Source organism: Loxodonta africana, chromosome 22 (genome assembly GCF_030014295.1).
Source record: "Loxodonta africana isolate mLoxAfr1 chromosome 22, mLoxAfr1.hap2, whole genome shotgun sequence".
NCBI classification, from domain to species: Eukaryota; Metazoa; Chordata; class Mammalia; order Proboscidea; family Elephantidae; genus Loxodonta; species Loxodonta africana.
This window is the reverse complement of record NC_087363.1, coordinates 6263761-6288243: the sequence shown is the minus strand read 5'-3', so window position 1 is coordinate 6288243 and position 24483 is coordinate 6263761. Positions and strand designations below refer to the sequence as shown.

General features: G+C 41.3%; 1 protein-coding gene across 2 annotated transcripts in view; it reads right to left on the bottom strand.

Annotated features, from left to right (window-relative positions):
• Positions 1–1891: 1891 nt before the first annotated feature.
• MAGI1 (membrane associated guanylate kinase, WW and PDZ domain containing 1) overlaps positions 1892–24483 on the bottom strand; it is a 701787-nt gene continuing 679195 nt past the window's right edge. Inside the window, exons 18-24 of one of the 2 annotated variants that reach the window (XM_064274271.1) lie at positions 23734–24027; positions 20504–20707; positions 11823–11916; positions 11629–11689; positions 10684–10827; positions 8255–8393; positions 1892–4067 (exon numbers count right to left, since the gene is read on the bottom strand). In XM_064274271.1, the coding sequence (XP_064130341.1) occupies positions 3313–4067; positions 8255–8393; positions 10684–10827; positions 11629–11689; positions 11823–11916; positions 20504–20707; positions 23734–24027 (1691 nt within the window). In that variant the 3' untranslated portion in view covers positions 1892–3312. The remainder of the gene's footprint in view (positions 4068–8254; positions 8394–10683; positions 10828–11628; positions 11690–11822; positions 11917–20503; positions 20708–23733; positions 24028–24483) is intronic. The other variant, XM_064274270.1, reaches the window with a different exon arrangement.

Below are 24483 nucleotides of genomic sequence, written 5' to 3'. Positions count from 1 at the left end.
TTGCTTTTGAGTACCAGGGTTCTATATTATTATTTTCTCAAACTTTCAATGTGCATACAAATTACCTGAGAATCTTCTTAAACGCACATTCTGGTTCAGTAGATCTGGAGTGGGGCCTGAGATTCTGAATTTTTAACAAGCTTCTCAGTGGTGCTGAATCAGCTGGTCCACAGACTATACTCTGAGTAGGGAGATACCATGCTACTGCAAGGAGCTGTGGTGGTGCAGTGGTTAAGCACTCAGATGCTAACCAAAAGGTTGGCGGTTCAAATCCACCAGCCACTCCACAGGAGAAAGATGTGGCAGACTGCTTCTGTAAAGATTTACAGCCTTGAAAACCCTATGGGGCAGTTCTACTCTGTCCTATAGGGTCGCTGTGAGTCAGAATCGACTTGCCAGAAATGGGATACTCCCGCAAAGCCAAATGCCAAGCTCCTTCTTTTTCAACAGAATGGTGTGATATTTTGAGTTGAAGTCAGGAGCCCTTAATTGATTATTTGACCCTGATACATTTGAGACAATATGGAGACAAGAAAGATATAAATCCAGAAGCAAGAGTGGTTATGGAATGCATACATTTCCATGTATTTTTACAGTAAAAATGCATTAAAAAATCTTTCACAAAAGAAACTTAAAAAATACAAGTAGGGTGTTGAGTTCTCCCCCAACATTCTTTCAGGCATCAACTGTGTCATGGGGGGAGGGGAATCCCTAAATAGTTTGATTGAATCATACAAAATACTCATCCGTCATCTCTCATCAAGACATTTACATGAGGTGGGGGTTAGGGAAAGTCGGCTCACAAGGATCAGTCTCCAATGTAAGGTTACAGTAGTTCTGAGAAAGCTCAATCCTTCTGCTTAATGCAGAGTCCCTGTACAGTACAGTATTTCCAAGACAAAACTTTTAAGTGTGGGATTCAGGTGAAATCACCACACTAAGTCTTCACAGACCGAGACACGCCCAGGTGAGTAGCACATAGATTTTAAAATGTCAGATATCATCTCTCACAACACGTAAGACAGCATGATGTCGGCTTCAGGATGCATTCCAAAATTCACCTTGATTTCCTTTGTTTAAAAGCATGGACCACAGTTGAGCGCATCAGACAGGTACAGATTTCGCTAGAAACAGAGCGATCCTAGCACTGCTGCCTCAGGAATAAAATCTCCAGGTCGGCTCTTAAGCAACTGATAGCAAAGGACGCCGTCACCCAGCTGCACTCCTCCTCGGCCTTACCACTCACTACAGCTCAACGTGCGTTTCACATGGAAAACTTTATTTGATGATAAAAATCTCAGCCAGACTTTTTCCTCCTCTTTAGCTACAGAATGTGTATATTGTGTCTGCTCCAGGAAAGGAACTTGTTCTGTGAATGTCCACACAACTATAGTTACTCATTCTAATATTATGGATAAAACCATACGTCAAATAAAGCTATGAGCAATGTAATATTTATATATGCATAGTGTTTTACAAAAAGATTGGCCCACATACCGCTTTTCATCAACACAGAAAGAGCATTAAGTCCATAGCACACTGCAAAAAATGATGAGTAAAGAACAGAGAATGCAAACGAAAGCTTAATAATTCACAAGCAAGCTTACCATGGAGGAAATGATTGCTCAAAGCAACTAAAGCTTTACAGAATTACTTATATAGTCTCCCATTTTAAAACAGCTTTACATACCTGATGTAGTTTACATTACAATAGATCCCCATGAACCAATTTGTTTCATACTCAGAAATATAAACACATATCACATTCCTCACAGCTAAATTTTTATCATAAATTCTCTTTTATACAAGAAAAAAAGGCAACAGTTGATTTTTTTTTTTCCAAATAGGCTCTATTAATTGCAATTTTTAAACTGTACACAAGAGTGGCTGGTTTTCTGTTTTTTTTTTTTTTTTTGCCCCCCCCCTTTTTTTTACAGTACCACAGGAACAACAGTGATTGACTTGCAAAGCTTTGTATCTGTGCGGAAAATGCAAAACAGTACTACAGAAATACACAAAGCATGGTAAGCAGCAGTTTGCTGTAGTGGTCCAACAGGTACAAGCAAACGTTTTGGCTCAGCTAGGCAGTAGTCCATTTAAACCACATCCTGGGGCTGCAGCAGACCCAACCATACCTCCTGCGAGATCATAAAAGAGTGGGTCATTGAATGAAAAAGAAAACTCTTTGTGTTTTGCTCTTTTGTCCAAAGTCGCAAAGGACGGGGTCATGAGGGCAGAGGTTTCCCAACCAGATCTAGAATCACTGGGATGGCTTCCTTCCTTCCCCATCAATCATCCTGGAGCCTTTTCTTATGATTTCAAAGTGAAATCAGCCTTTCTAAGAATGAGCACTTCCAGCCCTCACTTCTTTAAATATCAACAGAGAGGTTCCTTCCACCAAGGCTCGTTCCCTCATCCCCAGTTTGGCAAAGGACAACCACTGGCTTATGATAAACAGGAGATGCATCCCTTCCATATAGGCATGTTGTCTCCTGTTCCTCTGCTATCCAGCATCAAATCACACAAGACAACACAGAAGGTGATTTTGCTCATTCCTTCTGGTGGCTGAGCAAAGCCATGATGGCACTGCCTTAAGGAGATCCTATCAGACGTTGGTGATGCCAAACAAGCCTGACCGTCGGTGCTTGGGCTGTTTGGGTAATGGCGGCCAACCTTTTTGCCTCTGTGTCTTTCTTGGGCCAGGGAGAGTATAAACTGTTTTCTGAACCAACAATAAGTCAAGAAAATAAATTTTCTTTGTGCCGTGTAGCTTTTCTATAAACGGCCTTCGCTTGCAACAGTGGTCTCCTCAAACAGTTTGCTCAACCCTCATCCAGCCCACAGAGTCCTAAGCTTTTACCAATATAACTCTGCCTTTTTGATCTTTTAAGAAAAACTTCCTTACTACAGTATAAGCACTAAATCGCTACAGAAGTCTATATCAAATTAAACTTAATCAGTGATTTCCCTTACTAAGAGAAAATTACTAACAGCCCCATTTAACCAGGGGAGAAAAAAAAATTGCCCAAAAAAAGGGAACAATTTGTCAATTCTACAGTTTTGGGCTAGCATTTGGCAAATAATTTCCAAAAAAGTATCCATTTAAAAATACTTTCTTTAATATTATACATCAGGCACAACATTTTTCATATATTTGTTTTTCTTATAATATTTCAAATGCATAAAATGTTGCTATTCATAGGATCCTCAGGTGTCAGGTGCTTTATCAGGTAAGAAACTAAATAATTTCAGGTTTGTGACCTTCCTCTAAAAACCTTTGACACAGTAAAGGTTGGAATGTGACTCAGCATCTTAGATGCTGAGGTCAGTGCTACATTCTTTGTAAGGTCGCCGTCTCTGCTCTGGGGGATGTCTGGAACTCCTGCTGGCATCCTGTTTCAGACTCGCCTCTTCCCTCTCTCGGTGGCTGACTTTGTCCTCTCTGTTCCTCTTCTCCAGTGACCGCTCTCTCCTTCTCTCCGGAGACTGTGCTCGCCTCCGGTCGGTGGACTTCGCTCTCCTTTCAGGGGAGCCGGCTCTCCTTCGCTCTGGAGACCTTCTCTGATCCAAGAGTCTTTCCAGAGACCTTCTCCGACTGCTGGGCGAGCTGTCTCTCTTGCGGGTCGGTGACCGTTCCCGCCTCCTCTCAGGAGAAACCTCTCTTCTCTTCTCATGCTTCTCCCTCCTTTCCAAAGTATTGTCAGCACTCCGGATACCTTCCCGCCGCTTCTCTGGAGACCTCCGCTTGGGTCCATTGGCCACCACCCGCTCTGGCGGTGTTTCTCTTCGTCCCTCTCGTGCCCGGTCCTTGGGTCGGCATGCCCCAGTGTCGGGCTTTTTAGAAGTTCCATTCCACGTGTGGTGTTCACTGGGCTGTCTGCTATGTTCTCTGCTGCCTTTTGGGTCTTTGACGTGTGCCCGCTTTTCCCCAAGTTGTAATGATTTGTGAAGATCAGGTGGATAACTGGACTCCAATGATGGATGCTGCTGGCGGTCGGATGGCCCGGTTCTCATTTCCGGAACACCTTGGGGACCGGTGGGGGGGCCGTGCCGGTCGCTGCTGGGGTCTGCAAGGAGAATAAATGAAAGCCACAGTTTGGTATGAAGGACCTTCAGCTCCTGGCACCAATCCCACACTTGAGATCCCATTAGTCACAACAAACAAACAGCTATTAAAGCAGTCAGAACTGAAGCCGGCTGAATCTTGGTTAATTTAAGAACTGAAACTAGTTAGGGTAATAAACTAGTACTTATGGTTTTCAGCATCTAACCTATTCTCTACACTAGACATAGATCATTAAAGAACTTAAAGCCAGTCATAATTTTAGTCTTTAAAGGCACAACCCAAATAATCTGTCTAGAAGTACCAAAACTTCCCACCTTAACTATCTTTTGTTCTTTCCCCACACCCCAACCCTCTTCCCCTAATGCCCCCATTCCCCAGCCTCACTTAAGAAAATATTCTTCCCTTTAAAGAATATTTGTTTGGATTTGCTTAAAAATAATCTGGGATATCGGGCTGAAGGGGCACAAGTGAACTTTCTGGAGGAATGGAAAAGTCTGTACCTGGATCTTGGAGATACCATATCTATATAACCGGGTATCTATAGAGGTAAGTAATTCATTATTCTGTATTCAGGATTTCACTGAATTAAAAAATAATCCAGGGTGGTGAGTAAAGGGGATTATAAAGGTGAGACAAAGCCAGAAGCTGGTGATTCAGTGCCACGTATATGAGGATCCATTGAACGGTCTAAGTTTAGAAATAAAGAACCGCTTTTAAAATTTGGAGTCCCCTAATAGATAAGAATTTTTAATAGATAAAAAGGATCTAATAAATAAAAAAGAGGCTGTCAGGTACACACAGCCTCAGATAAAACCTTTATAGGCACTTTTCTTTATAATGTACAAGTCAGCCATAATTACATGCACAAGCTATGGAGTTAACTGGACTGCTTCTTTTATCATCAAGATACTTAAAGATTTAAAAGCAGGGCAGCCCATGGGTGCTCCCATTTATTATTACTAAACTGTATGAAATGACGCTGAAAATATTTCAGGTGGCATCCTGGGTTTAGTCCTCTTTTCGAAGCAGGACTGCTTTGCTGCAACTAAACCCATCACACACAATATACTATTCCAGGTAAGGGACCATGACAAGATCACTGCCATGTGGATGGGGCCGGTGTGACAGTCAGAGATCTGTGGGTGCCCTTTAAGGAGCTTTCATGAGACGACAAGGTCAACTTCAAACAATGTTTCATGACTGAACACCTAGTGTGGGTTTTAACCGAAGCAGGGATGTACCCTAGAGTGGGGGCTGGTAAACTTTCGTAAAGGGCCATATAACAAACATTTTAGGCTCTGTGGGACATATAAACTGTCGCAACTACTCAACTCTGCCACCGGAGTGAAAGCTGCCTTGCACAGTGCATGATGAAATGGGCATAGCTGTGTGCCAATAAAACTTGACTTACAAAAACAGGCTGTGAACACAATTTGGCCCATGGGCTGTAGTTTGCAGACCAGCCAGCAGATCTCATCTGCCTATCTGGCAAAGCCCTCTCAACCTAGATGAGAGCTCTGTGATATGAGGGTCTTTCTTTCTAAATACTGGGTAGGTAACTAGAATGAACATAAACAGATTGTTAAAAAGCCATTTTAAGGTTTAAGTGAGGGCGAGTGCTTAGACCACTACCATAAACCTAACCTTGGGATCCTTACACCTACTTTTAAGACACAAGAGAGCAAGACGTTCAGCAGGGCAGCGGTGTACTTACAATTCAAAGAAGGCAGGGCGCTCAGAGTGAACTGGCAAACATATCAAAATAGAGCTAAGCAGAAGCAATGAGGACATGAGGCCACAGCACAGAAACACCTAGTATTGATCGAGCTACAAACCGTAGTTTGATTATGGCCCATAAGGTAGAAGCAAGCCTCCCCGAGCTTTTCATTTCGCAAACATGCAGCGATATTAGGAGGTATCATCGCTGTGGAAGGGAGGGCCCAGCACCGAGAACAGTCAGAGAGAGAGAGAAAGAGAGAAAGAGAGAAAGTTGAACGTTTAGATTCCCTATAACAAAGAGGAAAGAAAAAAAAAATCTACATTTGTTAACATAGGGCAAAGAGAGTTTATTTGTCCCGTCAGACAGTCTAAGGCAACACTCAAATAAGGCTGCAGAGACCGCAGTGAGAACAGTGACGTTCAGACAGCCACCAGTGACTTGAGAACCCAGACAACAGATGAACCCATTTTTTTTTTTTTTTCGAACGACTGGAACAATGACAGGCTGGCATAGAGAGCATTAACAATAAACAACAGAAGAACAAAGTTCCCTCCCTCCCTCCCTCCCCCAAAGACCGCGGCAGTTAAATTAAGTACAAAAAACTTGTTACAAAAATAGCCTCACAGAGAAGCAGGTTCCAATCAAGTCAGAAAAATATTGGAACTTAACATATTATAACCCATTTGTGAACTCTAATCAATAGAATTAGAGAGATTAGTCCAAATGATACATGGAAACTTTACAGCGGCACAACCCTGGCTTGTTCAGCCCTTCTTGGAAAACCGCGTATTTATTAAATGATCTTTATTTTTAGCCCAAAGAACATTTGTTAGTGTTGGATTTCCATCCTCAGTGCAACAGACATAGGTTTTGAGAAGGTACACAGGTTACTGACGATGACTCTCCAATGAAATGTTACGTCCAACAGAAGCATAGGGAAGACAAAAAGAAGACAGCGTTACACAGGCTCAGAGCATCAGCACACCTATCAGTCGGAGGGTTGGACAATACACAGGCTCAGAGCATCAACACACCTATCGGTTGGAGGGTTAGACAATGTTACACAGGCTCAGAGCATCAACACACCTATCGGTCGGAGGGTTAGACAATGTTACACAGGCTCAGAGCATCAACACACCTATCGGTCACAGGTTTAGACAATGTTACACAGGCTCAGAGCATCAACACACCTATCGGTCACAGGTTTAGACAATGTTACACAGGCTCAGAGCATTAACACACCCATTGGTCGGAGGTTTAGTACATCTTGTTGTCAAAATTATTTCCTCGGTGGTTGTCCATGTCTAAAGGGGCCTCAGCTGATACCCCCATTCCACCTTGGAGCCCTTGTACTTTGCACCTGTATGCATGTCCAACACCTGGGAAGGTTGCCCTTCCAAGGGGCTATCTTTCTCCTTGAGCTGCTTCTGAATGAAGCATCCCATCAAGTCCAAAAATGCAACTGGGAATCATGCAGGATGCTTTCAGAAAATAGGGTGATAACAGATAAATCCCTAAGAAAGGGGACCAACATATATGGGGGCCATTCAATCACAGTTTCTATAGAAACTTTCGTAGACCTTTGGTTGGGGAAAAAAAGCCCTACATCTAGGGCATAGCTTTTTTTTTTTTTTTTTTTTTCTGTTTTAAACAAGAATCTCAAATAAATAGGACAGTTATTATACAATATTTTTCCATCAGAACACTAAGCTATGTAAAGATCATTGCCATTTACTCAAATCATGTCTATAGATAGGACAAAGGAATTCTAAGTATATCCTGGCTTTCCTCACAGGAAAGGTATAGTAACATGTTTCCCTCATGATGAGCACTGGGAATCTATTTATTTCATCCTTTATCATTTAAAAACATATGGCTAATATGTCAACAGGTTTGTTGTCTGTCTGTTTTACAGTAGGGCTCAGGTGGTCTGATTTGGGGTAAGGGACCAGTCAGGGGCCATAGACAAGAGTTGTATACAGAGCATAAAGGAGGTGAGCAAAGCCCCAAATCATCTCATAGTTTCACACCTCTTAAGTAATGACATCAAGTAACCAAAAAAGAAATAAAAAATTTGTGCCTCAACATATCACTCAGGAAACCTGCTTTCCTGCTTCTTAAAAGGAGTAGAGTCATTTGTGCTAACAATTGGATCTCAGAAACAGTTTGGCACAGTTCAAACGAACATTCCTTCGTTCCTGGTCGGACTAGACAAAATGTTCTCTCTGATTATCAGAAAGGGGGCTGTAAAGACCTTGTCTTAGGCCATGCCCCAGTCCATGTAAGCAAGCAAAAGGATGAAATGCGTAGAGATTTCAGGGCAAGCGAGGCAAACAGTCACATGGTGTGAAAGGCTGGTAAGACACTGGTGAAAAGGGGAAAAAGAAAGAATCTCCTGCTGCCGTTCTGGAGACAAATTCATGGGGTCATGCCAGGGAAGGAAGGAACATTTTCATAGTTTGACCCACCATATTCTGGCACCGAGCCATCTCCCCGCTTCAGAAGCAGACGTACTCTGCGGCCACCATTCTTAATCAGTTCTATAGCCCGAGAATGCTTCATGTTCTTGGTAGTCTCGCCGTTGATCTCCAGAATTTCATCACCAATCTGCCCGAGTAGGAGTGAACAAAGCAAGAAGGTCACAGAAGGTTTTCACCAGCTCTTAAGGTCCTTTAAGATTTAAATTATTTCATTTATTGAATCAACAAATATTTATTGAGTATCTATTATGTTCCAGAAAAACTTCTATTGTTTAGGATACTCAATCAAAAACAAAAAAAAACAAGAAACACAAAATTCTCTTCCCCCATGGAGACTGAATTCTAATGAGGGAAAGACAATTGACAAGAAAAATACATGTAGGTAGTGATAAAAATAAGGGAAAAAATAAAGCAGTAAGAGGAATATTAATTCTTAAGGGAAGGAGGATGTGATAGGAGCTTCTAAGATGACTCCTGATGATCCCTGACTCCTTGAATTCATGGCCTTGTGAAATCTTATCCCTTTGAATATGAGCCTAGTGACTTGCTTCTAAAACTAGAATATGGTACACATGACGGGATGTCAGTTCAGAAATGAAGTTACAAAATTATGTTGGCTTCTGTCTTACTTGCCCTCTTTTGCTATCTCACTTGTTTGCGCTGATGGAAACCAGTTGCGGACTGCCCTATGGAGGCACAGGATAAGGAAATGAGGGATCCTGCTAACCACCACAGGAGGGAGCTTAGAAGCCAATCCTCCCCAGTTGAACCTTCATATGAGACCACAGCTCCAGCTGACAGATTGACTGTGGCATTTAGCCACTGTTCTAGGCACTAGAGATAAAAGAGTGAGCAAGACAGGCCAGATCTCTGCTCTCAAGGAGCTTATATTCTAGAAGGTAGAAGAGAAAAAGCCCTGGCCTTGCAGTCAAAAAGCCTTGAATTTCAGTCCTACCACCACCTGGGCTCCTATTTATATAAGGGGATGATAGAAGTACCCACGCCTTCTGAGACGTGGGGATCAAATCTGATAATACATAAAACATGTAAATTATAAAGTTATTACAAAATATCATGATAATGGTATTTCCTTAAGCCAGAATTTTGTTTTAAGTGATTAAAGGCAAGGGAAAGCATATGCCATGTGTTTGAGATGTAAACAAAAGGAATTTATACTATCATATATCTTTCTGTGTACAAAAGGAATTTATTCTATCATATATCTTTCTGTATACAGGCACAAAGTATTTTGGGAAGGATATCCAAGAAAGTGATACACTTATGTACCATTTTTCACTGTTTAATTTCTTAAACTACATTCATGGTCTACTTTCTCAGTTAAAAAAACTACCTAAAAAAAGTCAGGAGAAACTTAAAAACCAAGACTATGCCTTAAATACAAATACTTAAACTCTCTACACTTTTGATCTTTTTTTATTTTTATTTTTTCCTCTTTCCTCTCAGTCCTAATTTCATTCACTTTTTCCTTTCTTGGCCTGTCCTGATTTTTTTTTTTAATTTTCTTAATTGTCCTCTATGTCTATGTCTTAATCTACATGACCTATCTATAATGAGTAGATCATTTATTTTTTCCTTAATAATCTAAGCTGCCCATAAGAGAGAAACATTCATATACCACAACGGAGATTAGACATCTGAACAGAGCAGAGTGGATCTTTGGTATTTAAAATCTGCAACTTTAACTGCTACAGAGCAACCCTGACTAACCATGCCATTGGGCTACTGGCCCTTTCCTAAGGCAGAGTCAACTTGCTCTTTCTGAGGCTAGATTAGGATAGCTAGTGACGATCTAGAGAATGGACAGGGCTCACCACCCAGCATCTATGGGGTCATGTGGCTTTCCTGCTTTCTGGGTGGTTCAAATGGTTCCACACTTGGTTGCTAACCAAAGGTTAGAGGTTCCACCCAGAGGCGCCTCGGAAGAAAGGCCTGATGATCTACTTGCAAAAAATCACCCAATGAAAACCCTATGGACCATAGTTCTACTCTGACACACATGGGGCTATCATGGGTCAAAATAGATTCAATGGCAACAGGTTTAACTGGTAAGCATCCTGGGGTATACAGGGATTCCTGTGAAGTGACATGTCTGCCTCAGACTAAGCACAAATACCAAGGAAATGGGATGCAGAAAACACCTACTTTAACAAGTTTATAAATGAGTTTAATCCTTCATTCAATCCCAAAGAGGGGAAAGGGCTTACCTAACTTTAGCAGCTACAACTACGGTGTTTTAGGTGAGAAATACATACACTAGGGTGGGAGTCATGCATTGTGAACATCTTGAAAGCTGTAGAAAATGTAATTTTCATGAATACAGAGGCTCTAGCCATGTATGCCAAGAAGTCTTTAAAGATGATTTATTTAATCTACTCCAGACTTGTCTTCCTACTTACCCTCATCTTTCCACACCTTTCCGCAGGACCATCCTCTGCTAACCGCAGAACATAGAGGTCCATGTTATACTCTCGGCCTCCTCGAAGACTAAAGCCAAATCCCTTGGCTCCTCTTTCCAGTTCCACAGTGTAAAAATCTTGCTCCTATTTAAAGAAATTAAATGGAATCACACTGGGAGAAGTCATATCCACACACATTTCTCTCCATCTCTACCCAAACATTCTCTATTATGCTGAGTTGGGAAAATGGCACAATCTCTATCCCTCTCTTGGTGATTCTCAGTGAGGATGCAACAGGCATCTGGGGCAGGACAATTCTTCATTACATGATACCATCCCACACACCCTGAGCGCTCAGCCTCCTGCCTCATGCCTATCATCGGGACACCAACAACCATATCACCTCCACATCTAAGGAGGGCTCCCCTCCTGGTCAAGAATCAGGAACACACTACTAACTGCTCTCAGAACACCGGTAAAAAAAACCTAAACTTTTCCTCACCCAGTATTTCCCATATTTGTTTTACTTGCTATTATTTGAACACCACCCATTACTATCCTGAGGGACAAGTATTTAGCTTAAGGGTCTCACTTGAAATTCATAAGGCTAAGAAACACCTCATCAAAAAGCCATTTTCTTGGCATAAATATACTTATAAATTTTACAAGTAGCTTTGCCCTTTCTCTGATCATCAGTTCTTGCGGCAGTTTTTCATTTCGTTTTTTTTTTCCCCCTAGGAAAGGGTATCTAGGAATATTTTTCAATGGTAGTACTATAAAATGTCATTTCCTAGACAACCAAATATGAGCACATATTTGGCAAATCACCTTACAAAAGGTTATTTATTTTAATTGAGGGTGCCTTTAAAAAATATCTCGTAAAAATAACTTCAGAAAGGTGGAAGGAAACTTGTAAGTAAACTGATAAAGAGAAGCAGCCCTCACCTGTGTTGCCTGGGGTGCTTTGAACTCAAACTGACATTCCTGCTTTGGTTTGGTGGTGTTCCTGTCAAAGAGAGAAAAATAAATATAAAGAGCAACCCATGAGGAAACTGAGACCAAAACAAGAATAAGCATCGTCATGCCAGGAGCTGCCTTTTCCCTTGAAACTAAGGAAAGGAACCAGAGCCGTGTCTGACCTTGTGTCTTGGGTCCCTTGCTGAGAAGGCGTGTGTGTGGTGGTGATGGTGGCGATCTTCTCTGCATTGGTCAGCAAGGTAGCATTTGAGGACTCTGCAGGGTGCAACAGAGCATAAAGAAATGAAGGCCCTAGAGAAGATACCGTCAAAGGAAGTAGGCAGAAGCCAGTATCGAATGGCAAATTTAGCAGCCCCGTAACCATCTCAAACTGTTCTGGCTTGAGTTTCGAAGCAATTAGGAATTTAAAGAACCATTCTAAGACCGTCTACAATGTGGGCCATGGCTACCCCCCTACTCTCCTCCCACTCTGACAGCCCCATGGACGAAATAAAGAGTTTGGCAAACAAAATGCTATTCTAATACTGTCACCAAGGTGGGTGTTGCTCACTCTGCCCTTGACACTTAAAAATGACAGCTCTATGAAAACATGGCACTACACCAGAATTATCTTCCAGAATTTTATTAGCTGGTAATAAATGTCTCTGCTAACATTTCCTGCAATTTATCAGCAGTATTTTTTTTTTTTTAGTGGGTCTGCTTGATTTCCTCATGTGACTATTAAACCACGAAGTGTACTAACGTCTTGGTGAACACACACAATACCCACTCTTTTCCCCATCGCTTCGCTTTTAATAAAGCACAACTGAAAATGTGGCCCTCGTGGAAGGTCTCATCTAGCATCGTTCATGAAAGAGTAATTTAAAACTTGTATCAGTCAGAGCCAGAGTCTGTAAATATAAGCCATATAAATCATAAAGCTGCCCTAATGTAATGAATATGATCATATTCTTATGGAAACTGACTTTCTTCTCCACTAACCACATCCATAAGCAACTTCATTAATCTCTTCAAGTGTGGAGGCCCAGAACCTGAGAACACTCATGTGGGTGCCTAAAGGCTGCACACAGACACGCATATATTAAAACTTAATCATGCATATAGCAATGTATATACTATTTTACAAATTACTTCTCCATTAAGATCAAGACAGGTAGTTACCAACTATGAGCAAGTTGCCTTTTAATATTTATTTTTAGGCTGACCGACTTAGGCATGACTTGCCATGCATTTTTCTAGCCAAGAAAACACTAAGTGTGGTGGATAGCTGGTAAAAATGCCCGTTTAATTCATAGAAGTCTAGAAGTTTCCAGGATTCACAGTAGGTGCTCCAGTGTTTGTCGAATACGTATAACTACTCATGCTATACGACAAGGTTTCTACAGGAAAAGTATGGTATGCCTGGAATATATCTCTCTCCACTGTTGTTCGGGGACAGAAGACATCCCTCAAATCCCAACTACTTATGGTCTATCTTACATTTTAATTTCTTAAGGATACTATTCAGCTTGGCTTTGGCCTCCTGCTATTTTGTTTTCATCACACATACTGGTTAAAAGCATGGGCTTGAGATTCAGACCCAGGTTCAAATCCTCTTTTACCCACTTATTAACTACGTGCCTTATTTTCCTCATCTGATAAGAGGGGATGATGACAGTAACTGCCTTCTCATGGGCAAAAGTATCTGACATGTTCAGTACAGTGCCTGACATACAGCAAGCACTCAGTACGCGTTTACTGCTGCTCCTGCCTTTATTGCTACTACAACTTCGTACTTATCACTGTGGGAACTTAAGTTATACGTAAGCTATCTGCAAAGGAGCAAGTTGAAATACGATTTTAACAGTTTATATTCCAGCCATAGAAGCCCATGATTCTTACAGCTAAACCCCGAGATTAAATAAAATAATAATGTAACTAGACCAAGTGAATTTTTATGTAAATCTTATTCTTGCTTTAGGGCGATGTTTCTCCAATCTGTCTTACTAAACCTTTCTATGAATTCTGAGGGAAACGAAACCTGTGGTCACTTAAGTTTGGAAAATCATGGGTGGCACAAAGGTAAAGGTTTTTTGTGTGTCTGTGTTTGGTTTTTCCTGAGAGACTTCCCAGCACCTTTAATATTCCACTGTGCTTCGTGACCCTCCAAGTAAAGGTGGTGGTGTTTCTTAAGCTTATTGGGAGGCAGTTTAGCAAAACTGTAATCTTCTGGAATCAGACCATCTAGCTTTGCATCCCAGGCTAAACTCTCTGTGCCTCAGTTTCCTCATCTGCACACTGGGGATAACAGAAGTATCTAAGAGAATTGTTGCAAGGATCACCTGAGAAGAAAGTACTTGAGGTAGTGCCTGGCACATAAAAACTGCTCAAAAAATGATTAGCATATTTGGAGCCTTGGTGGTGCAGTGATTAAGAGCTCAGCTGCTAACCAAAAGGTCAACAGTTTGAATCCACCATCTGTTCCTTGGAAACCCTATGGGGCAGTTCTACTCTGTCCTCTTGGGTCACTATGAGTTGGAATCAACTCAACGGTGACAGGTTAAATTTATTATACTATTCAATACTAAGGAAACCCTGGTGGTGTAGTCATTAAGTGCTATGGCTGCTAACCAAAAGGTTGGCGGTTGGAATCTACTAGGTGCTCCTTGAAAACTCTATGGGGCAGTTCTACTCTGTCCTCTTGGGTCGCTATGAGTCGGAATCAACTCAAAGGCAACAGGTTAGTATATATTTATTACACTATTCAATATTAAAAACACATTATTAGTGAAGTGGTGGTGTAACGGTTAAGGGCTTGGCTAGGAACCCAAAGGTCAGTGCTTTGAACCCACCAGTGGATTCTCGGGGAAAAAAGGATCTGCTGATCCACTCCAGTAACATTTACAGCCTAAGAAACTCTATGGGGCAGTTCTACTCAGTCCATACAGGGTCACTCTGAGTCAGAATTGACTCGATGACACCCAACGAAAACAATATAATGTTGGGGCGGGGGGAACACCTTTTCAGAGCCTTTGGAAGGATACAAACCCCTTCAAATCACCCCCATTCCAGGGCAGTAAAATGGCAGAGCCAAGGTAATAAATACAAGTGCTGTTTCCTAAAGGATCCCCACTGCATCAGCACAAAGGACAAACTGGCTCACGGCCTGTCGCTGTGACACCAGAGCTTTCACAAACACACGCGTCGGTCCTTTGACACATTTCACATTGCACGCTGTAATTACATTTATGGAGACTCTCTGGGAAATCACAAGATCGTTCAGGCCATGGGGAAATCATAATCAGGATACCAAAAAGGAGGTTTCCTGGTAATTAAAGGTGATTGCAATTACTGAGCTGTGCAGAGGCTCCCTTCAGAGTTCTGGTGTGCTGTTAGCAGCCAGCGTTTTCTAGGCAGATGGGATCCCATTCTCAAACAATTTTTATAATTCTGCAGCTCTCATGATTTATAACAGATAATCACTCAACACACATATAAACAGAATTCCTTTATTAATATTCCTCATACCCTTCATTTGTTATTTCTGCCATTTACATTTCTGTGCAAATCTTTTTTGAGTTGAAGCTCAACTTCAAACACTTTTAGTAACATTCAATGTGAAAATATCTATTTGGGCTCACTGAATTTTCTTCCTTTCATTCTTTTCCTCAATTTACAAGCTGTCACCATGTACTGGTCACTTACAGTGTGCCAAGCACTGCACTAAGTGTATTACTACAGGCATCACCTCATTTATTTCCTATAACTCAATGATCCAGGTGCACTTATTATGCCTGTTTTACAGATGGGGACACTGAGGCTATGTAGCATGTGCAGCGTCATGCAGGGAGCAACTGGAGGTGCTGGGAATTAACCCAGGGCCTGTCTGACTCCATAACCTGCACAGTTAACTTTTATTCTATTTATATGGCAATTATGTGATGGTATCAAGGAAATCATACATAATCGGTATATTTCTTTAAAATAAGCAATGCCTTTATTAAACTGAATAAACGCCACTAATTTTATTAAGCAGTATCATAGATGAATTCCCATTGCCACTGAGTCAATTCCAACTCATAGCGACCCTCTAGGGCACTGTGCCACCAGGGCTCCATAGGGTGAGGATACAAATTTATGGTAATGGGTTTCATCTCTATTTTTTTAAAAAGTTAAAGAGCATTTCAGCAGATAGAATCTTGGTTTGATTCTAACCGAAGATTTAAAAGTTCATTAAAATCATTATAACTTTACTGATATTATGAAAGTGTCCTAAAAATCTAGGATGTGCTAAAAATTATTCTGGTGCTCTGAAAATGGCCCATGAAGTCTAGAAGTCAAAGCAGGGGATTTTGTATTTTAATTAATTTATTAGATTTAATCTATTAATTTAATGCTTTCATAATATCAATAAAGTTATACTGATTTTAATGAACTTTTAAGTCTTCAATTAGAATCAAACCTAGACTGTATCTGCTGAAATACTCTGTAGCTTTTTTAAAAATAGAGATGAAACCCATTATCACAAATTTATAGCCTTATCCCAAAGTAAAAATTGCCCATATAATAGAAAAAACATAGAAGGAGGGCCTGAAATAAAATAAGAGCCTGTCCCTGTGCCTTCCAGCAGCAGTATTATTATCTTCAGGGGTTTGGATGTATTTGACTTTTAAAACCCGAGGACATATGGACAGATTGCATATTTTTAGTATAATTCCAGAAATCACCCTACATACTTTTATAAGAGTGTTTATATCTAGTTTAGCACTCCCCGAGGAATCAAGAAGGACATTTTCCACAGCAATTGTGTATCAAGAAGAGCACAGTCTCGCTCTCGAGTCACTGTCACAGTGCTGGTCTAAACTGGGGCACTGACTTCTCTGACCGTAGCTTCTAACATGGGTTTCAATGTATCCCCAAGACAAGCGATTATAATTCTAAACTCATTCCTGTGTTAACATCCTTAGCCTCCCTTACAGAATCCACGTTATGAAGCCAAGCAAATCAACAAAGGCTAGAGTCATCATCCCTTTCATAGGTATTTCAACGCGTAAACACATATGTAATAAATATTCGAAGGAAGGCTTTGAAATCTGAATCCATGAATATTTGAAAGGTTTTGGGAGACTTTTAAAATGTGTATGGTTGTGGTCCCGTTTCTTGTGACCAAGTGTAAGCTAGTCATCATGTCTGGAGAGCCGTCTATGAAGATTTTTAAACTTATACTATTCTATGCCTTTGCTAAGGAAACAGTCAGCAATATTTGTACTGACAAGCCCTATTTCCTATATAAGAAAAAAAAATACCTTAAATCAGAGTGATGTGCAGTACAACTTAAATATTAATCTAAATAATATATTCTTAAACTCATAAATATTTTCATTATCTTGAACTTGATTCAACCTGATGGTTCCACATTAGCCTGGCCCAGTCAGGATCTGCCCTGTCTAATCGAATTCTCACTCACACCCAGTCCTCATAGGGCATTTCTACATAATACAAGGGCAGGAGGCGTGTGTTGTTCGACATGTCAGCTCTTAAGTTCAAGTACATTCTGCTGTTCTCTGGACTTTTCCGGGCTGCCATTGTATATCTACTATGCTTAGCCTTTGTCTCAGAGGAGAAAAAGCTTAGCCTCCCCCACAACCAACCTAGTGAAAACAGAGATGGTAGGGATTCCCCTGACCTTGGCTTGTCTCTGATCTATAAGAGAAGCCTTCTAAGAACACCATAAGACTAAGTGAAGGGGAGCCAAGCTGTGGAGATTTTGCTAGAGGGGGCTGGCAGAGACCAGAGCTGAGAGAGATGGGGGAAGCTGAGTGAGGGAAACCGAAGGCCACGATAAGTTGGGAGAAAGAACAAGGAGACCCATGACAGGGAATAAAATCAGGCACAATGAGCTAGACAAAAAAGTGGATTCAGAGTGGGTTCTGAGTACTGCCCAAACCGGAGTGCATCTCTGTAAAGCACCTCCCAGGTGTTCGGGGGCCGTAATCCTGGGCAAGATGGCTTTCTGAGAGCTCCACAACCACCCTGAGTTATAAACCTCCATCTCCTCGTGAGTATCATGAAACAAACTTTTGGGCTAGTTGATGAGCTAAATGTTAGACTGAAATATCTGAGGCCAAAGGTCTCCTAACAGTAAGAGTACCTCCCTTTAACCATGTCAAACCCCTTCTCAGGGATGCAGTTGATCCACACTGATTTTCTCTTCATCAAACACCAATGACCACGCTTTGCGCTCTAGGTGTTTGCAAAATCCTCCTGGACCACTTTGGCATTGCTCCAGAAATCTAACTCCCCCATCTCAACTCTCATTTCCAAGTCAGCAATTTTCTGTGTGGTACAAACGGTTACATGCTAGGACACTAACTCCAAGGTCGGAGGTTGGAGTTCATTCAGAGGCACCTCGGAAGAAAGGTCTGGCAATCTACTTCCGAAAAATCAGCCATTGGAAACTCTATGCGGCACAGCTCTACTGTGACACATGCGGACTGGCCATGAGTCAGAGTCGACTGGACCGCAACTGTGTCTTGTTTTGAAAAGATGAGCATCACACGTTCATCCTCTGCCAGATGGAACTTCCTCCACCTGGCCTCTGAAACGCATCAAGTAACTGGTGAGAAGGTTTTATTATCATGGCAACCAATTCCTGAGATACTTGGAATGAAATCATATCCTCAGCAGACTACGCGCTGCCTTAAAAAATATCAATCTTTAACCATACTGTACCAACTTTAAGGTTCACTTTCTTCTGACCAAGGTAAAAAAAAAAAACACCGTTGCTGCGGAGTTGATTCTGACTCAGAGCGACCTTATAGGACAGAGTAGAACTGTTCCATAGGGTCCCCTAGGTTGTAATCTTTATGGAAGCAGACTACCACATCTTTCTTCCTCGGAGCAGCTGGTGGGTTAGAACCACTGACCTTTTCGTTAGCAGCTGAGTGCTTAACCACTGTGCCAACAAGGGATATGTCTATCTGAATTTTGCCTTTTTTTAAAAAAGTATTTTAGTTAAAATAAATACGCCTTTTTATTGCCAACTGCCATGGGAATATCTACTCAGCATCATGGTGTAAGTTGCTCCTTTTTATTTTTCTTAATTTCAAATTCTTTTTCTAAGCCTTTCCTTCAAGGAGTTCCCCCCTTCCTCCCTCCCTCCGTCCCTCCCTTCTTTGCTTCATTTTCACATTCCCATTTCCATATTAATACTGACCAATGTTATACTTTCATGTTATAGATCCAGTAAGCAATCCCTATGCCCAGTTGTTTTGGGTTAGTCCATGGCACATGGGTAAACGCATCTAAATTTATAAACTACATTTGGCTTTCTTGACTGTATCTCATTTTCTTTTTCCGGCTTCCTTCATCTCTTCCATTAGAAACCTATGTTCTATCATCTTGTGATCACTTTCCTAAATTGTTATAGTACTTCAGAGTGGTGAATTGGTGGAATGGACTCCAAGCAGATGGTAAATTACTAACCATGCATTTGACACACAGTGAAGTAGACCACCATGCAAGGAGCTATTTTTTCCTCCACATTTGGAATGGGGTATTTTTAGTACACAGAAAGTGTCTATTTTTGGAACCAACAAATTTCAAATATTTATTGTTTTGGGTTTACTTTTTCCAGAAAGGTACAGATGATACCACTCAAATTTTAAACTATACAGGCCACTTTCTAACGATAAGTATTTAAAGATATTCATTTCTGTTAAATTACTTTCAGATAAAATGACCGATTTACTTAACCTACAGATCTATGATATGGTACTTTTATCATAGTATAGTCATAAACCACATTTTCCTCTTAAGAAATAGTCACTGTCTTTCAGAAGATGTATTTTATTTTATAACGTGTATGGGAAGGATAAAAAAATCAAAACATTTTGGGACAAGTTTCAATTTCCTTCCAAGGACAAAATCTGCTTAGAATAAAGTCAACGTTCAGGAATTAATCCTCTAAAGAATCTACAGTTACTGACATTAGTGTACCATCCTCATTTTTATTAGATATGGATTATAAAATACGTGATGGTATTTTGTGCCACACAATTCTTTGCTGTGGGGGATTGTCCTGGCAGTGCAGGTGCTTCAGATGCATTCCTGGCCTCTACCCACTAGATGCCAGTAGATTGCCAAATGTCCCCTGGGGGCCAAAAATCACCCCCAGTTGAGAACCAAGGGTGGAATGGAAACAAATATTTGAACTTAACCAATTGAATGAACCAACAAAAAGAACAAAGACAGTTCAATGTAAATATAACCTATCAAAAATATAGAGATTTAATTCTTTCTTCAACCACGTCTAAAAGTCGGGGGCAAATCAATTCAGCACAAACCCTAAGATTCTCCCTTTAAATTGAAAACAGACAACAAAAACTTTGATACATTCACTTCTTCTGAAACAAACACAGTATCACTTCCACGATGTCATGTGGCTTTTGTGATGTCACCATATCATACAGTTAAATGTCAGTGACTGTTGAGAGAAAAAAAATCATTAATGATATCCAGAGGTCTTTACCACCTGATTGAAAATTATCACAGAGCCTTAAAGGCTCGGGCACCAAAACCAAACTCAATTGGGGAAAAAAATAATAAAAATTATTATTATTTTTTTAGCTGAAGATTTTTTTAAACTTTGCCTTCTGTAGCAAGACAGGGTCACAGATGCAGAGGAAGAAATAAGAGGGTGAGGTGTGGTTTAGCAACAATGGCGCACATTTGTTGGATGGGTATGTTCAGTTAGGGATGGATAAGGCTGCCTCTAAATTAACATTATTCAATTACATGAACACTACTGAGAGAGAGAGAGGGGAAGAGAAAGAGGAGGAGAGAGATAAGAGGTATACTTTACCATCCCCAGGAATGATGCGGAGGGTAACTGTGTTTCCCGCTTCCTTGATTAAGTTGACAATGTCTGAATGGGATTTGTTGGTGATGGAACATCCATTTACAGCCAAGATCCGGTCTCCCACTTTCAGCTTGCCACAGCGGTCAGCAGGGCTCCCCTCAATAATCCGACCTATTTTGTGAGGCATAGCTACACATGCATTGCCTGCTTTGGTATTGAGTTTAATTTTTTTTTTTTTTTAAGTTATATGGGAGTATAGTGAAGGGAGGAGAAAAAAGGTTGAAAAGGGAAAGAGAAGGTTAAGTGTTAATTAATTAAAGCATTAAGCAAATGTTATTAAAGGAGCGTCTGTGCCGAGGTCAACACTGGCAATATGAGGGATCAGGGTATCCATGTAAGAAGCTATCGCCCTGAAATTGTAGTTCATTGCTGCAGTTCTTTCCTAATTTAAAACCAGGGAAAATCCCAGCTTCCTTCCTTAAATCAATTACAAAATTCAGGATATTTAGCAACTTCAAAGACTCGCAAGAGTCCCAAAATAACTTGCTGTTGGCTTATATGGGGCCTGCAAATGAGAAACCGAGAGTCGAGATGGACGCTTTCATGCGTTCTGTATTCACGCCATTTCATTTTTGCCAGCTGTTGTTTAAGCTTCTGCCAATGTTTTGCTCTTTCTCCATTTAGAAATATAATCACTGGGCATCTGGTGAGGCGAAGGGTCCGCTAGCACCAAAAATTCAATCTGAAAACAGCTAATGGACAAACACTTAGACTTTCTGTCTTCTACCCAGAATAATGAAAGCTTAAAAAAAAAAAAAGGCATAATTACAAGAGATGAGCCAAGAAAGCACCCAACCTTGATGCCTATTTTTCCCTTTATGATCTTAGTTCAATCAGCCTATCTTGTGTGCTTTCAGTGTAGGGCCCAACTGGTCCATTAGCTCCGAAATCATCCTCCTTCCTCACAAAAACCCCTCAAAGGAGTGTGAAAATCTAGCGCCTACACAGACTGAGGACACTGATCCAAAGCGAGGTTCAAATCACTCCTCACTCCTTTTCCTTTATCCACCTCCACCTCCTTTCTCATTTTAAAGGCTGCAGATCTACAACACTGAAAACTGGGAGAAGTGCTTTCGAAGAGGAAGGTTTATTGTGCACTTTGAGTTGGTTCATGTCACAACACAAGAGCATTGCTATTTTTAGAGGGAGGTGGAAAACTGGCTTTGAGACCTGACGTGGAGTTTCTAGCTAATTGTATACTGAGTTTCAAAGCTCCTTATGCATATTTTCCTATTTTGAGAATTTGTCTCTCTGGGGACTGTGAAGGTAGTTAAGCAGTTGAGCCTCCTTTTGGAAAAGGTGCCAAAAGTAATAGGGGGGACACTGAAAGTAACTGAGTAGGCTATTCCATCACAATTTGGACTCTGAAGATAAACGCATAGGACAATGCACTGTAATTCCTTTACATTTCAACAGATTTTCACGAGTTTATATCATTGGTTGTAATGCCAAGATCAAAGAAGAGAAAAAAAAAGTGGGAGAATTAGGCAGTCTATTGAAATCCAATAGACAGGTATGGTAGAAAGCTTTCATGCTCAAGTTCAAGGTCTTGAGCAAGTTTATCCCATCTCCAAGGACAACTTGCATGAGAAAACGTAGAGAAGAGCAGGTGTGAGGTAGCTCTGCATAGCTCAGAAGTCTCATGCAAAGTATTAGACAAAGTTGAATGTGTTCAGTGTAAGAGCCAAAGGAAAACAAAGACCAAATTGTGAGTGAAGACATTCAACATTCATCGTATAACACAAGCCTGCCACTTGACACACGGCTATTTTTCTCTAGAAAGTGAAACTCTGAATTCTGGAATTCTGAGAACATCACAGGGGACTTGGGGACAGTCAAACTGTAGTTTTAAAGAAAATATCTTGAGATTTCTTTTCTCCCTCTTCCCCTTTGCTTTTAAATTAAACAGAAAAGCATCAGAAATTAATTAAAAAAAAAAAAAATCTTGGCTCAGAGACAGATCATTCACCCATGACATGCCATGATAACTTTATTCATTAATGTAGCTCACAAAAGCACTGTTAGTAACCGGCATTTGTTACTGCAGCCACACATGCATAGACCTGGCTGACTCTCCCAACGAACAAAACTTAAGGGGAAATGGCTTTAGGAGGAAGCAACGTACCAAGACTAAACGGAGGCACAGGAGTTCCACTGGATAAGAACGCCAAAGGGATACAGCACCTTGCTGATCCTAGCTTTCCGACCTGGACCACTGGCCATCATGCTCCACGTGGATAAGTCATTTCGGGGTGGAGCTGAGTTAATTTCAAAGCCTACATGGCCTTTCCCCTCTCCCATCATATTGCGTATTAGTTAACATATGTGCTTGGGGGACAGCAAACAACTTCTTATCTAATCAGGGAGGAAGCTCATTTTTGGAGTACATATCTATCCTCCATTCTAACAGAAAATAGATTCACAGATCACTAGTGGCTGGAATCATCTAGGTTCCTGTTTGTCTTTGCTAGCGCACCAGCAGGGGTTGGTTACCCTTCTGAGACGGTGACCCTTGTCTTTGCCCATACTCTGCTAGAAGCCCCATCACCTGGCTGAAGCGGGAAATCCTCCCCGCTAGAATTTAAGGGCAGCAAAGACAAATGGCTCTTAACTCAGATTTTCACCAAACAATGGTAAAAACGTTATTTAAAATTGGAAAAAAAAAATCAGATGCAAATAGGGCAGAGGAACGACACAGACGAGGTGGGAAGCATTTTGTGTGACATTTTTACTCTGATGCCTCTATTTTCATAGGCATTTTTTTTTACAGCCATAGTCTCCTTTTAAAAACTCTGAGGCCTTCTCAGGCCATGGCTATTAAGGACATCCCACCCTCTGAAAAGTCTTCTTCTGGCAAAAATTTCTGACACTCTTCACAGTCTCGGGGTGACTACTCGAACTCCAAATGCCCAGGTATGTGTGAAGTTGTCTGTTTAACACACATTCCGAATGGTAGTTGACACGTTACATACACACGCACACATCCTCCCAAAAAATCCAAGCTTCAAGAAGGAAGAATCTACCAGGTAAACCCCACCCCAGTTAAGACTTTAATTACCTAGAGCAAAAAGCGTCAAAGCATTTCTGCTAGTGAGGTTTTGGCCTCTTTCTCCTGCAATAGAACACTCCCCTGGCATCGCATGGACCGTGGGGAAACCCTTGTCAACACTCACCAAAAGTCGTGCCTGCTTCAGGCCTGCTCACGGAAGACACGATGACGAAGCCGAAGCCCTCGTTCTCCCCACGGCGGATGTCCACGTCATAGGGCTGCACCACGGTGCTCACCAGGCCGCTGCCACCGCCCCCGCCGCTGCCGATGCCACTGGTGCTGCCACTCCCCGAGCTCACGGTGTTGAGAGAATTCTGGCTTCCCTGCGGGGTGCGCTTCTCTTCAATCAGGGAGGCCGGCTGGTTGCTGCTGTGATGAGACGACGCTGGTGACGGCACCTCGTTCTCTGCTTTGGGGGCTGTACGAGAGGAGTTGCATCTACATTAGACCGCTTCACAACACGGTGCTCCTCCACCCCTTCCTTCCTCCCTCAACTTCACAACATGCAAGAAATCAAAGATTAACTGGGTAATCTGGCCTCTCAAAACTAGGGTATAGAAATTTAAAAGAGCTTCTCTTGATAAGTATTTACTATTCAATATCCACTAACACTGATCCTGCATAAACATAAAAAAGGATTCTCAAACCCTGTATAATTTACAGCACGCTGTGTATCAGCATTCACACTCAGATTGAAGTTTGCAGCAGGATCAGCCCACACTGCAATATCTCCCAATGCACAAATCAAACGATAACTTGTACTAAGTGTAGGTGTGGGGCACACAGATGACAACCACCTCCTTTGCTTCATAGGTAGAAATTTAACTGCACATTCATAGTGTTATTACCCTCAAGCTGTATTTTTGCTTGGCTT